Source organism: Mesoplodon densirostris, chromosome 2 (assembly GCF_025265405.1).
Source record: "Mesoplodon densirostris isolate mMesDen1 chromosome 2, mMesDen1 primary haplotype, whole genome shotgun sequence".
Taxonomy (NCBI): domain Eukaryota; kingdom Metazoa; phylum Chordata; class Mammalia; order Artiodactyla; family Ziphiidae; genus Mesoplodon; species Mesoplodon densirostris.
This window is the reverse complement of record NC_082662.1, coordinates 169301843-169317168: the sequence shown is the minus strand read 5'-3', so window position 1 is coordinate 169317168 and position 15326 is coordinate 169301843. Positions and strand designations below refer to the sequence as shown.

Below are 15326 nucleotides of genomic sequence, written 5' to 3'. Positions count from 1 at the left end.
GAGAATGGGAAATAAATATAAACAAAATTACATATATATATATGCATATATACATACACATATACCATATATATGCCATTAGGAGGAATAGATCAAAGTAGGAATGGGGGAACAGAAAGCATCGTGGATGGGAGTAGGGTGTTGAAGGCTAAGCTGAATGAAAAGGATATCCACATAAAAGAGCTGCATGGCATCACTTCTGGGATATTCTTGCCAAAGATGTATGATCATGAGGAAACAAACCCAAATTTAGGGTTTACTTCAAATGCTACAAAATAACCAGCTGGCAATCTTCAAAAGTGTCAGTCATGAAAACTGAGGAAAATCTGAAGTCCTAGTCCAGACTGACTGACCCTAGAAGGCATGACATCCAAATGCAACATGTGATTCTAAACTGAATCCTTTTGCTATAAAGGTATCATCAGGACAACTAACAAAATTTGAATGAGGTCTAAGGATTAGATGATACTAATGTATCAGTGTTAATTTCTTAATTTTAATAGTTGCATTGTGGTTATGCAAAAGAATGTTACAAAATACATACGAACACATTTGGGAATTAGGGTATCAAGTCGGCAATTTACTCTCCAATGGTTCAGAGGGGAAAATATTGTACTATACTTGCAATTTTTCTGTACATTTCAGATTATTTCAAATTTTTTAAATTATTTTTTTAAATAATAAAAAGATTAGAAAAATAGGCAAGGACCATATCCATATGCCGTGCTAAGCAGTTTCAATGTCATCCTGAAAGCTATCAGTAGTCATTGTAGGATATTAAGCAAGATGTTGACATGATCAAAGTTGTAACCGTTTTTTAAAAGTTCTACTAAACAAAGGCCCTTGGATATGTAGGATTCCCAATATTTTCAGGTTAGGTGCACATGTAATACTGAGATTATAAGTTACTTAGCATTTAAAGGAGAAACAAAAAGCATGATTAATAAGGTCAATAAGACCCAGGAATGTAATCCATTTAGATACATTTAACATAGACAAGTCAACTGAGCAGATGCACACAGAGGTTGAACAGTACCAGGATAACTCAAGAGCTGCTGTAATTAATTGGGGTTACCACAGGAACACAGGTAAAAGAAACAAGTATGATCACACTTAATCACAATTTACAGCAATGTAACACAGCAAGGAACGCCTGGAAAAAACTGTCAACTTAGCACGCATCAGTCAGAAATGGGGTAACACATTACAAAGGCATGCAGGAAAAAGGCAGAAATAGAAATCACACTGGACTTGGAAATATTATTATGGTTTTAACCATAAACTCTAGGAAAATCTTTATAAGTACAGAAGATGGAGAAGCTTTATGATATCATATCAATATGTCAGCTGCATCACATACCTGAGCTTTTGGTCTGTTTTTAAATGTTCCTTAGTTATGATTTTTGGTTGGGGCAAGGCCATAATTAGCTAGCAATACAATCACAAACTGGGGCTCTAGCCACTGCAGGTGTTTCCTAATCTTTTCAAACAAATATTTTTTTATTTTATTTTATTTTAGATGTTGGGGGTAGGAGTTTATTTATTTATTTATTTTTGCTGTGTTGGGTCTTCGTTTCTGTGCGAGGGCTTTCTCTAGTTGTGGCAAGCAGGGGCCACTCTTCATCGCAGTGTGCGGGCCTCTCACTATCACGGCCTCTCGTTGCGGAGCATAGGCTTCAGACGCGCAGGCTCAGCGACCATGGCTCACGGGCCTAGTTGCTCCGCGGCATGTGGGATCCTCCTAGACCGGGGCTCGAACCCGTGTCCCCTGCATTAGCAGGCGGACTCTCAACCACTGCGCCACCAGGGAAGCCCCTAAACAAATATTTTTTTAAATCTCAGGACAGAACACTTCTAAGTAAGTACGTGACTACTTTTTTTTTTTTTTTTTTTTTTTTTTTTTGCGGTACATGGGCCTCTCACTGCTATGGCCTCTCCCGCTGCGGAGCACAGGCTCCGGACACGCAGGCTCAGCAGCCACGGCCCACGGGCCCAGCCGCTCGCGGCACGCGGGACCCTCCCGGACTGGGGCACGAACCCGCATCCCCTGCATCGGCAGGCGGACTCTCAACCGCCGCGCCACCAGGGAAGCCCCCGTGACTACTTTTAATAATATCTGAGTCAACTTGGGGCGTTAGCCACTTCCAGTAAACCAGGTATTTAAGGATGGGATTCTTGTTGCAGCAGGACAACATTGCTTTGACAAAAAAAAAAAAAAAACCTCTCATAAAATTAATTAGCTTTGTTCTATTTCACAGCCATGACAGTCTGTCTCCCAAATTCTATACCAGCGCAACGGTTAGAGAGATAACTGGGTTAAAAAATGATCAATTGCTACTGAAAACAAAAAATCACTAGGTTAGCAGGAGCATCTTTGCAAACCACGAACTACACACATAAATATAAACTCAAAGGCATGTATCAAGTTTTATTGTTCTTTGTCTATAAACACATACTTACCCAATGCAGAACTCCACATTAACCTAGTACATACTGCCGAACTGCCTTCTAGGTGATGCAAACAGAAGTGCTAAAAAAACATTAAACACGAAAAGGATAAAGGCAAGTCATTCAAACCTCTGCCTTTGGAGTTGGATGTGAACTGTGATAATATTCAAAATACAATGTGATAGAATTCAGTAACGACTTTCTGAAATATAATTAATTTAAAAGCTCTGACACTGTCTATGGATTCTTAGTGTACACCAGCACTTCCCAAACTCTGCCAGCTATCCTCATAAAAAGGGTTCCAGGGCTTCCCTGGTGGCACAGTGGTTGCGAGTCCGCCTGCCGATGCAGGGGACACAGGTTCGTTCCCCGGTCCGGGAAGATCCCACATGCTGCAGAGCAGCTGTGCCCGTGAGCCATGGCCGCTGAGCCTGAGTGTCCGGAGGCTGTCTGTGCTCCGCAACGGGAGAGGCCACAACAGTGAGAGGCCCCAGTACCGCAAAAAAAAAAAAAAAAAAAGGTTCCAAAGTCAAATGACTTAAGCAAACTCTAGGTAAACCAAAGTTAAAGAGGTTTCTGTACCACAGAACTTTTGAAAAGTGTTACTATGACAATGTGCTTTGTAATATACAAAGAGGGATGCAATAAGTACTATTTCCCAATCTTACATATACAATGAACTCTTAATTTTCAAACTTCATTTATATCTATTGAAACATAGTTTAGGAAACACTAGGGTATACTGTGGATTTTCTTCATATTTACTGTCAGTCTACAACATGCATTTATGGGTGCTGCATAATCTTTAGTCCACAAAAATTCCTAAGTGAATGACATATCAATAATTTTTCATGATTATTTTAATCTTCTGAGTTGAGGTCTAGAATTCCACCACTGATTTGCAGGTTGGAACTATATAAATATAAAAATAAATCATAACTAGCCATTTCACAATATTTGCCGTTGGTGACGAAAAGAATAGGCATGGGCTTAATATTTACTGAAAAACAGTTCAGAACTACACAACATTGTAAAGCAACTATACTCCAATAAAAATTAATTTAAAAAAAACAGTTCAGTTAATAACAACAAAATGTTCCAATGCAAAATACCCTGAAAGAAGAAATAAGATGCTGTTTGCAGAGTCACACAGGGAAAGACATCTCCAATGCCAATATAATTCAATAAAACATTATCAGTAAGCTATGAGTATGTTTGTTAATGGTGAAATAAAGTTATTTACATCCCTGTATTAGTACAACTATACATTTCAATTAAACTTTACCAAAAAATAGCATTTTATCTTCCTTTATCATAAGGCCAGATAGAAACTTCAAAAACAGAATGAGAAGCCTCTTGCCTTCTGAGATGGCCCACACTCTGTCTATGGAGTGTGCATCTCCCTGAATAAACCTTCTTATTATTTTGGGGAAAAAAACAAAACAAAAACAGAATAAGAAAAAAGCCAACAAAATGCAACTATAAATCACCAGAAAAAGAAAATCCTAAACCAACTTTCAACCTTTTGGAAAAATAAGCTATTACTATTATGCCAATTTTTCACTGATGTTAAAACAGACTTAGGTTAAGTAACTTGCTTAAATCACCCAGCCAATGATCAAGGGAGTCAGTCTGAACCCAAAGCCCCTACTCTTTTCCAGTATTATAGGTTTAGAACAGAAATATTTCAGGTTGAGGTATTCCACTTGTAGATCTTCACCATGGAAACTCTAAGTAAGTTTAATTAAGCTTTATCACTATGAATAGAAAAAACTGACTAGAACATGTTTTTTTTTTCATAGATTAAGCCTACAGTGATGTGTACGCAATTTGAAATAAAACCAAAATTTAATAAATGATTGCATGACTGAACTAATTCACAGGTATTTTTAAAAGATTGTTTTCATCCACATAAGTAGTATTTTCAAGCATAAGTAGTATTTTCAAGCAAAATTAGATTGGGGGTGAGAGGAATAGTGTTGATGGGGAAGAATTAAAGAGAACAATAAATGTATGTCAGAAGAGAGAGAAAAAAGACATTAATTTATGCTATAAGCTATTTCTCTTTAAAATCAAGTCAAAATATCCTCTAGTATTATTATCTGCCACCTTAATACTCAGAATAGAAGTTTATGGTAATCACAGAGTTCTAATTGCTCACATAGTGTTGAAACAGCACCAATTATATATGGTTTCCTCTTTAATAAAAGTATTGTATATTCTGGCTTCTTTATGCTCTACATAAATAGGTGCTGGCACTTGAAACCCATAGTTTCACAGATACAAATAAAAGTAAAGTTCCCACACTAATCCAAAAATCTGAAACCAACAGCTTAGCAAAAAACATTGTAACCTTAGAAAAAACAATATTTAACACTATAATGAATTGTAAAATTACACGTCCATGATCTTTTCCTCTGAAATATCACAAAGTAATGAATTATTTCAGACAGACAGTAGTTCTGCAACATGTTACAATTAAAGTAACTAAAGCTGCAAAAGATAAGGTGAGAATTTCTGAATTTGCTGTGAATGCCTATACTTGAAAAGCAAGTTTAATTAGAGCAAGAAAAGGTCATAAACAGAGACGTGTCAGTAATTTCAAGGACTTCAGAGGCTAAAAGCACTGGTTCATTATTATATCTAATTTCACTCTACTTTATAGGGTGCTTTTCCTGGACACAAATGTTCACCAGCCTCACACATGTGCTACTCCACCATGATTGAGTTTATCTGTGACTATCACACAGAAGACAATTGAAAGTCCACAACCACTAAGTAAAATCTAATTTACTCAGATTTGGATTTTCTCTCCAAACCACACAGTGTTCCAAACTGTCCCTCAAAATTATCTCTTTCTAACCCTGAAGACACAAGGGACACCATGACCTCATACTGAAAGAGCATTTCCCAAAGGGTGTTCCATGGAACACTGGTTGCCATCCGTCTTCCTCAAAACATTATAAATTCTAGGATAACCCACAATATTTTTAATGTTTAATTTTGTGTAAAAGTTTCCCAAATTTATTTACCCACACAACCCCCCCCGCAAAGCACCTATTAATATCCAATGGATTTCCAGAACACATTTTGAAACTAAGGAGGCAGCTAAAGAAACCCTAACCCCAAAATGAACCATCGTTCATATGAGGAAGAATTAAGGGGCAAATAGTGAGATTGGAAAGTGGAGAGCCAGGTCTCTGAGCCTCCTGTTAACCAATGAAAGTGGAAGCGCTACTCTCCTATAGCAGCAGATAAAGAAGCACTAGAATTGGGGGAGGGGTGTTAGCCAATAGAGGCTAACAGCTACTAATTGAAAAAAGTGGACACTGTAGAGAGGAAGTAGGGAGCAACTAGCTGGGAAGAGCAAACCTGTTACTCTGATCAGCATCAAAGGGGAAAAAAGGAAATCCCCTGGATCTGGAAAGGAGTTTTATATGCAGTGACAACAAAAGACAGTCATTCATATGTCTGGGATGACCTATACTTATAGTGTGGGTCATTTCAAAGAAAAAAGAAAAAATCTTTATGGAAAGAACTTCTTGACTCAAGATACAGCAAAAGCTGTTGAGCAATTCTTCACCTTAGCTACTGAAAACTTGAAGTCACCCCCACTGGAAGTTTCATGAGTAACAAGGGATGAGAAAATCCATGGAACTAGCAGATCCTTCTCACCTGCATCTACTCTAACATTCATCTGGAGTAATGGGAAGGCATAAACAAAAAACTACAACCAATGTCTAAAGGTCATATCCTTCATGTTTGACGAGTTACACAACTTTTACAGTTAATGGAAGTCAACATCCAGGAGCCCAAAGTCAGAAAAGGAAAAATGTAAAAAAAAAGGAAATGAACCATCAAAGACAAAATCGAGTGAATTCCCCTGTCCATTAAGTTCTTCTAAATTAAAAATACTCAATTATTCACGAATCAGACTAAAGTAGCAACCCAGGAAAACAGTATATTCATGCTCATTTTCTCATTTCTCCTCTCTCCCATTCTCCCGCCCTCCTTCCAAGTATCCTGTCCCTACCTAAACTCCTTTTCTTTAAATTCTTCAGTCTGTCCCAAATTTAATCATGTGCGCTTTTTGAAAAAGGGAACTAGGTCTATAATTTTTTCACTGTTAAACAGTGAACATGTTTTAGCGTCATCTACACTAGAATTCAAACTCTTCTGCTTCCAATCTTCGGTAAGAAATGTAAGAAAACACAAGAGTTCTGTATAACAATATTTATCCTTTCAACACATGATGTACTTGATATTTTCTATTCTAGTATATTTACTTTTTTAAATGTTGGTTGGACTTAGTAAATTGATTCTAAAACCTATCAAAACCAATAGGATGAAAAACAATCAGCAATATATACAATATACTGGCAGTAAGTGTACATGAATAGAAAAGGGTTTGGAAGAATTTTTTTTGACTACCATAAAAGAATAGTAAAATAAAATATTAATTTGTAACAAGTTCAGTTATTTTACCCTAAAATAGCCTGGGCTTACTATCTAATATTAACCAAGTCCCAGGAATTATGGAACATTTCATAAAATTTCCAACACATTATGCTACGTGTTTTTACACTGCTATGTTAAGGTATGCCTTACATTTCCATATGAAATAAATAAGTTCCTAAAATTATTAGTGTTATTCCTGACATCCCTGTTCACACTCATGGAGCAGTACATCCTTTAAAAAAGAGAGAAACAGAATGGAAATGGAAAAATAACAGCCATCACTTACTGCATGCTTCTATCATATGCCAGCATTGTGTTAGATCAAATAATTGTACCTACTGTCACTCTTAGAAGAGGCTAGATTATTAGGGGACTAGTATAAAGGAAACAAATGCCCAACCTATATTTCTGGTGACATTTATGATGATCCTAATTGAGGACTTAAATAAAATAAACTTAATCATGTGTATTAAATGAACTTTTTGGTAATTTGGTATGATTAATAAATTCTACTCAGGAAAAGCTAACAACGAGGAACAACATAAGTGAAGAACAAAGAAAAGATTCAGATTCTTCTAATCAAGGCATCATCATCTCACTTAAATGACCCACATATCAAAAGCATGAATAAGCTTTAAAACTACTCTAATAAAATGAAAAGTTTAAACCACAGTACCTGCTGATGTACTCTAGTAACAAGTTTATTGGTCATTCAGACTATTGTGTGTGTGTGTATACACTGAATAAACTATAAAATTACTGTTGTTTAAGGATAATTTAAATGAAATGTTATAAGGTCCAAGATTCAGAAAGCATCAAAATACAGTTGGCCACATACAGATAGTTCTGCATTTCTTTTTTTGTATTCAGTAATATTATCTTATGCCTATTTTTTAAGTAACTTGGTTAAGAATTCCCTAAAATTCTGATTTTTCATTTCAAAGTAGAAGATAACCAATTCAATGAATAACATATTCATTTAGTCATTACTAGCAGATTAGCTTATAATGTAAAAGTTATTTTTACTTCTACAGATCTACTGTAACTTAACTCTAGAGTCACACTACTGATATCAAAACTATTATTTTATAAACAAAACATACAAACCATAACCATTTCAACAACTTAAAAAACAAGGACAAAACATAATCTTTCAAAGCTTGTTGTATATAACAGGAAAATATAATAATATTTAATAATTTAATAAAAATAATAATCTTATTAAATTTAAAAGTGATCTATGGCCTCTTTATCCCCTTGCTCTATTGCTCAGTGACTTAATCTCCTCTTCCTCTCTAGAGCTCTACTTGTTTCCTCCCTCAAGCCATTAGCACCAAATGCAAGGAATGCTATCAAAAAAAAAATCTAACTTTGAATTGTCAGCTTTCTTACTGTCATGATACTGTAATGAGCGAAATATTAACTGCATCAATATAAAAGTGAAATGGGCCATAACTAGGAATAAAGTGAAATTGATGGAAATGAAGCAAGTCAGAATCTTGCTGACTCCATTTTTAAAAGTACCATCAGCATAAAAGTAAGGCATATCTAGATGACACTTCCATTCATATAGACAGCCAAACAAATATACATCATGTACTAGTATTTAACTACTACAGCTCTTCTGTTGCAAATATTGGGTCTTTTAAAACTCAAACTAAAAATTGTATCATTTAAGGCAAATATAAATTACCAAATTTAACTCCAACAAATAATCCCTTTCAATTTCCATCACAGACCAAAAAAATAATATTTAAAATATTAAATTGAGGTCAATTCACTATCTGGAAACTTCCTTAATCTAACTTGTTTTTTATATAATGTTAGATAGTGAGAATCCAATAAGACATTTCCCCAAAATGTAGTAATCAATTCATATGAGAACAGTTGATCTGTTTCAATAATTAAATGAGGAGACCGGCATTCTTAAATAACCTAAATTCTTAAATAACTTAAAGATAGTAAATACTACTACTCATGATGCACTTCTTGACAGCTTTTTCCATTCTTTCTTTTCTTCCTCCTTACCCAAACTTCTATGGTTGGGAACTCCCACTTTCAAGACCTCACACTCCAACTTAAAAACGCCTAAGACTTAACAGACACTGCCTACTCCCAAAGCCTACAAAATAACTGCCTAAAAATTCTAGTCTCTCGTTCTTTATTACTGAGAAACACAATAGGAGTTTACTTAAGAGAATGTATATTTTTTGTTACATCACACCTGACTTCTAAAAGACAAAATATGAAGGATACTACTAAAACCTAATTTACTTTAAAACTGTGAAAAATCCCTTGCTTGAAATTATTTAAAATCTGCTAATAAAAATAAAATGTATTTGGCCAAACACTTATTTGACTTTTGGCTTATTTGGCTTAAATTAAATATATACAAACAAGGTTTTTTTTAATACAGATATAAGAAACACGATCCAAGAAAACATTAGTGGAAAATATATATAAATTATTTTGATAATTCAGAAAAATATCTCATAACATAAATGTAAATTTTTAATCACCAAAAGGCGATTGAGGATATAGTTTTTTATCATATTTTTAAATTACATTTACAACTGGTACATACGAAGAGTTCTCCCATCATTTTGCTGATGAGAAATAATAGATATTAAAATGACAATCATAATCATAGACTAGACTATCGCTATGAAACCATAATTCAAGAACTGAAACTCTAAAAGTATCAAAATCTTTTCTTTAAATCTTAAAAAAAAACTAAAACTTTTCTAAACTTATTAAACATGAGGTGTAAAACTACACATGCTTTATAAAATATTTTACTCTACACATAAAAATAAAGGACATATATTCACAAATCCAGTACCAAAGTCAAAACTGTTTCATTCTTAAGAGAGCAGTCTCTTGAAAGATCATTTAGAATTCTTACATTCCCAGTATGAGTCTAGTAATATGTTTTTAAAAATTATTCTATTCACATTTCATACATATATTTTTTTAACCCTTATGACATCAAGTTGCTAGAAAACTTCTGATACTGACAAATTGAATAATTAAAGTTATGATGTGTAGGCAATCTTGAATAAGTGATTTACCTGACAAACGAATTTTTAATAAATTTCAAGTCAAAAAAACGAAATAATCACCAATTGACTTTTACTTCAGAAAAATAAAGATTTACTTGGAAACAAAGACATTTTAGTATAAAAACTTTCCAACAAACTCAAATATTGGTATTCCAAAGGTACAAAATAACTTCTTTAGCTAATATCCTTCAAAAGTCAATGTACCAATATAGGTACACTGCCATGTACTATACATAGTATGATATGTGATGATGTGTACTCTTCCCACAGAGAACTGGTGGATGCTGGAACTTGCTCACATGTAACATCCGAAACAGAACTTAAGCCAAGCCTTCAAGCTTGAAGGTCACATGGAGCATTTGCTCTCATCATTGATCTACTCCACTACCTAGCTCTTCTAAATCACATCTATATTTAGGAGAATGAAGACAAAAATTTAGCCAGTTTAGGTTTGAATTAAATTTAGAGTAAATCTAACTCTCAGGCAGGCAGGAGCTGCTCCCAAACATTCTCTACCAAATACTATCACAAAATTCTTAAACTATTTATGTCATCTTACAAACATGACAATTTTTGGCAAGTCCGTGTTTAGTAATTTCCTTTGCACGTACTATATAGAGATGTGATAAAACCCACTGATGACCACCTTCAAGTTCCTGTTGACCTAAGATATTTTAATATCTCCTCCCATTTCCAGAGTGATTTCCAAAGCCTGGGAAGGAATGTTTCCACTAATAAATATCTTTCAATTGAATGCCTGTTATACCACCACGATCTCGGCAAAGCGAGCAATAATCCATTTCTGCCCATCACATAATTATTCAAAATCTCTTACTGCTGACCAAAAAACGTAAGTCATTCCTCATAAGTCCCACATTAAATCTAGGCAACACTAGAGGGGTGGGATAGGGAGGGTGAGAGGGAGGGAGACGCAAGAGGGAAGAGATATGGGGATATATGTATATATATAGCTGATTCACTTTGTTATACAGCAGAAACACACCATTGTAAAGCAATTATACTCCAATAAAGATGTTAAAAAAAAAAATCTAGGCAACAACTGAGTAGCATGCTTTTACTCTTGGGAAAATATTTACTGAAAACTACAAAAAAAAACCTTGAGTAATTGGTGTCTACTCTTTTATTGTATATATATATATATATATATAAATACATTATGTATAATGTATTTAAATACATAATATATATTGTGTACACACAATATATATTTATATACTCATTACAGAGAGTTTACATGATAACTCTCTATAACAATTAAACCATAATGGCTAAAGATTTTTTTATTTTACATACAAACTTACCCCATTCTAGGTATTCAAGAATGTTCTTCTCTCTTCTCAATGGAGAATTATTGCATTCATCATAAAGGCAGATGAGGATATCCAGTAACGTTTCCACACTGAAGCACTGCCCATTGGTCTGAGCGGGCCCATCCAAAATAAACTGCTCCAACTGCCTCAAACGCACTTCTCCAGACATGTTTGCTTCAACTTCTGCTGGTTTTTCTTTCAATTACTGAACCGATTTTGACTATGATTATTTGAACCTAAACTTTAAAAGGTGTGGTTTTAAAAATAAACCACTTGTTATTCAAACTGTCATGCAATGCCGGTGCTGAATTCAACATCCAACACACCAGTAACGTCACTTAACTGAAGCGTCTTCTATTTCACACATATACATATATTTTGAGGGAAAGTTACCATAAAATATATTTAAAACATTTTTAAAAGAATAATACAATTAAATCGTATATTTAAATAAAATAATTAAAAAGTACTGAGAACCAAAGAGTCAACACTTCTTTAAAAAAAAAAAAAAACTCTTCTCCTTCATTCAAAATTCAACTCGTGCAACATAATCCTGAAACGAATCCAGTTGCATCATTAATGAATTAAGTCCGATCTGCATCAGCAATTCACTTCCCAAGCAGAAGGAAAATCGAAAAGGAAGGGAAAAAACAGAATGTATATAAGGGGGAGGGAAAACCAAAAATTCTGCTGCAAATCCTCCCAACCACCACTTGGATAACGCATCAGCGGCAATTTCTCCGGAGGGAAAGGGAGGGGGCGAGGTCCCTGAAGCAGCCCCTCGACTCGGAGCACGCCAAGCCTTCCCCGGTGGAGGCTTTCCCTTTCTCCTCCCGAGGTCCTTCTTTTTAAGGCTTTGCAGTTAGTCCTATTTCCAACGGATTCCGATGAAAACTCTTCATTTTTCTCCCCGCTTCTCCCAGGGGCCTGACTGGCTGCGGGCAGCACTCGCCCCCGGCTCCAGGAGCGGCGGCTACTCGGCCGCCCGAGCCCGCTCCATGTCGGTGGTCGCTGGGCCGCCGGCCTGGGCCGCGCCGGGCGCAGAGCCCGGTCTCCCCCACACCCGCACCGCGGCCGCCCGCCCGCTCGCCCGCCCACACTCCCGACGCCCTGGCGAAGGGGTGCTTTTCTGGATTCAAAGGACACGGACGGCAGCAACTGCGGCGGCGACGGCGCGGGCGGCTCCGGCAGCTAGTTCTCCCCCTTCTTCACACCCCTGGGTTAAGGGCATCTTTACCCCGCAAAGAGGGGAGCGGCCGAGGCGCAGGAGGAGGGGTTGGTGCCGCTGGTGAGGAGACCAGACGCTGCCGCAGCCCGGCTCGCAGCCACTCCCTTCCTTTCCCTCCACCCCTCCCCCTCCTTCCCCGTCCTCTCGCGCTCGCGCCCTGGGCTCCGCGAGGCTGCTCCAGGCCCCGCCGCACGCAGGCGGAGGCTCGCCGACGAGTCCGGATCCAATATGGCGGCCCCCGCCCCCCGACACGCGCGCACCCGCCCTCTCCCTTCCCCGCCCCCGCCCCGCCCCCGCCCGAACCCAGCCGGCGCGTCGAGGTCCGGTTCTGCGGCCCCGCAGAGTCGAGGCCAGGCCTTGGGGGGCGCGCGGGTGGGGGCCGGGGGCGCGGCGGCTGCACCACCCCGAGGGGAGGGTGGGGACGCTTCGGCCGGAGAGGCTGCGGCTGCCGCAACGTGGAATGCAGGGATACGGGAGGACTGAGGGAGGCCGCGGCGGCGGTGGTGGCGGATGGTATGGAGGCGGGAGGACCCAGGCGCGGGTTGGGAACTGCGCCACCGCCTCGCCGCCGTTCCCGGTTCCTCGAGGCTTCTCGTAGGGATCGCAAAGCGGGGCTTCCTCCTGGTCCTCGGAGGCACCACCCGACTAGCACGTTTGCTAAAGGGGCCCAGAAGCAAACGGCTTTAGGCTTCCAACAGATCTGTAAAAGACAGTGCTTTTCTCACTACCTCTTACCTGCTCGCTACCCGCCCCCCAAATTCAGTTTTCAACCACTCCAAAGTAATTTTCTGGGTGTCCAATTACACCACTTCTTGTGTCATTTCCCGGGACAAATACACTGACAGACATGTACGCGCTACCCTCCAAGTCCTGAGTGTGTGTGCGAGAAGAACAACTCTCCATGTCTATTCCCAAAAGTTTCCCTACGTAGAGCATAGTGTTTTATCCTCCGGAACTATTCTAGCTGCTGCCTTTATCCCCAGCCTAGGTTACCACCTACAGGGGATTCAGCCAATGAAGGGGAGTCAAGACAGTTCGCCACTCTCACCAAAACTCCATACCCTGTGCGCGCTCGCATGCGCGCGCGCACACACGTAGCCCAATGCAGAAACTGGGCAGCAAAGGCAAGTCATTCAATAGGTAAGGCCATTTAGGGCCTTCCGGGGGTTTTTTGAATCTTGATTTTAGGAGAGCGCTCTACAAAATTCTCATGGAAGATCCCACATTTAAATGAATCACTAAACTGGGTCACTGCATTTCTGTCATTTCCTCTCAAAACTGCCATCTCCTTTATAATCTTTCTCCAAAATACAATTATTTTATATTCCTTTCCTACACCCGTGAGGCAGTTACGTTTTCTGTGTTAATGCCTACAATTGCCACAATTTTTCACATCTTACTAATATGAAATCTGAGGAAGAACTAGAAATGAAGGTCTAGAAATGAAGTCTAAAAATGAAGGCTAAGCTTAATTATTCAAGTTGCTGTCATTCACAAAATATTGTGACTCTTGTGAAATCTACACTTGCATGGCTTATATAAGGAGACATTACTTCCAGTAAGCTCTTGACACATGTGATACTTACATAGATTCAGACAAAAGATGGATCATTTATGGCCATGACATCTTTATGTGTGTGTGTATTGGCTAATTATAAAAGTAATAGAAAAGCAAAAAGAAATGTTTAATCCTAACAGATAATAATATTTTGGTGTTTATTTTTCAAGTCTCTTTCCTATGTATTTTAATAAAATGATGCATAACAGAAGCCAGTTTTATAGCCTCCTGTTTTCACTTAGCAATATATTATGAACATGTTCTCAGGTCAACACATATTCTTTTTTTTTTTAATTTATTTATTATTTATTTTTGGCTGTGTTGGGTCTTTGTTGCTGCACACAGGCTTTCTCTAGTTGGGGCGAGCAGGGGCCACTCTTCGTTGTGGTGTGCGGGCTCCTCATTGCTGTGGCTTCTCTTGTTGCGGAGCACGGGCTCTAGGCACTGGGGCCTCAGCAGTTGTGGCACGCGGGCTTCAGCAGTTGTGGCTCATGGGTCCTAGAGCACAGGCTCAGTAGCTGCGGCACACGGGCTTATTCGCTCCGCGGCATGTGGGATCCTCCCGGACCAGGGCCCGAACCCATGTCCCCTGCACCGGCAGGTGGACTCCCAACCACTGCGCCACCAGGGAAGTCCCAACACATATTCTTAAGCAACATAGTTTTTAATGGTGAAGCCAAGACATTTTAACACTTTCAGTTGACCATGAGGTGGGGTAGCAAAGAAAGAAGCAATTTCTTCTGCTTTGGCACCACAGAGCTGACTCTAAGATACCTACTTATCCAACTTGTAAGTAACTCTAAAGAAGAGTTTAAAAGAGAACCTATAACACATTGTCTCAATAAATGCTAATTAACAGTGGAAGTATATGAGGTACAGATATGTTTTTTAACAAAAGAGTCATGCTGCCAGTTTTCTCTCTACCTATTCTGTTAGCACTTGGGTACTACCCACAGTCCAGGGTACTGATGGTTGCTTAATAACCTTTTCCACATTATTTAGAGAGTAAAGGGGAGAACTTATTATTTTTATTTTTTTAAAAAAGCACAAGAGAAGGAAGGAGGTTGAACCCAATCAATTTTGCTTGAATAATTCAAGCTCAGACTTAATAATTAACTAGACCCTAAACACATTGTGTGGGTGTTATTTTAAATGTTTGGGTTGAAGTGTGAACATTCTTGTTAATGAAACCAAAGAAAGGTGCAGCTCCAGCAGCCCTACAGTGCTTGAAGTGATCCTGC

General features: G+C 38.3%; 1 protein-coding gene across 14 annotated transcripts in view; it reads right to left on the bottom strand.

The window, feature by feature from the left end:
- The window catches only part of CDC42BPA (CDC42 binding protein kinase alpha), a 317120-nt gene extending 304478 nt beyond the window's left edge, over positions 1-12642 (bottom strand). For all 14 annotated transcript variants that reach the window (XM_060091342.1, XM_060091328.1, XM_060091334.1 and 11 more), the window contains exon 1: positions 11291-12642. In XM_060091342.1, coding sequence (XP_059947325.1) covers positions 11291-11468 — 178 coding nt within the window. In that variant the 5' untranslated portion in view covers positions 11469-12642. The remainder of the gene's footprint in view (positions 1-11290) is intronic.
- Between the last annotated feature and the right edge of the window lie 2684 nt (positions 12643-15326).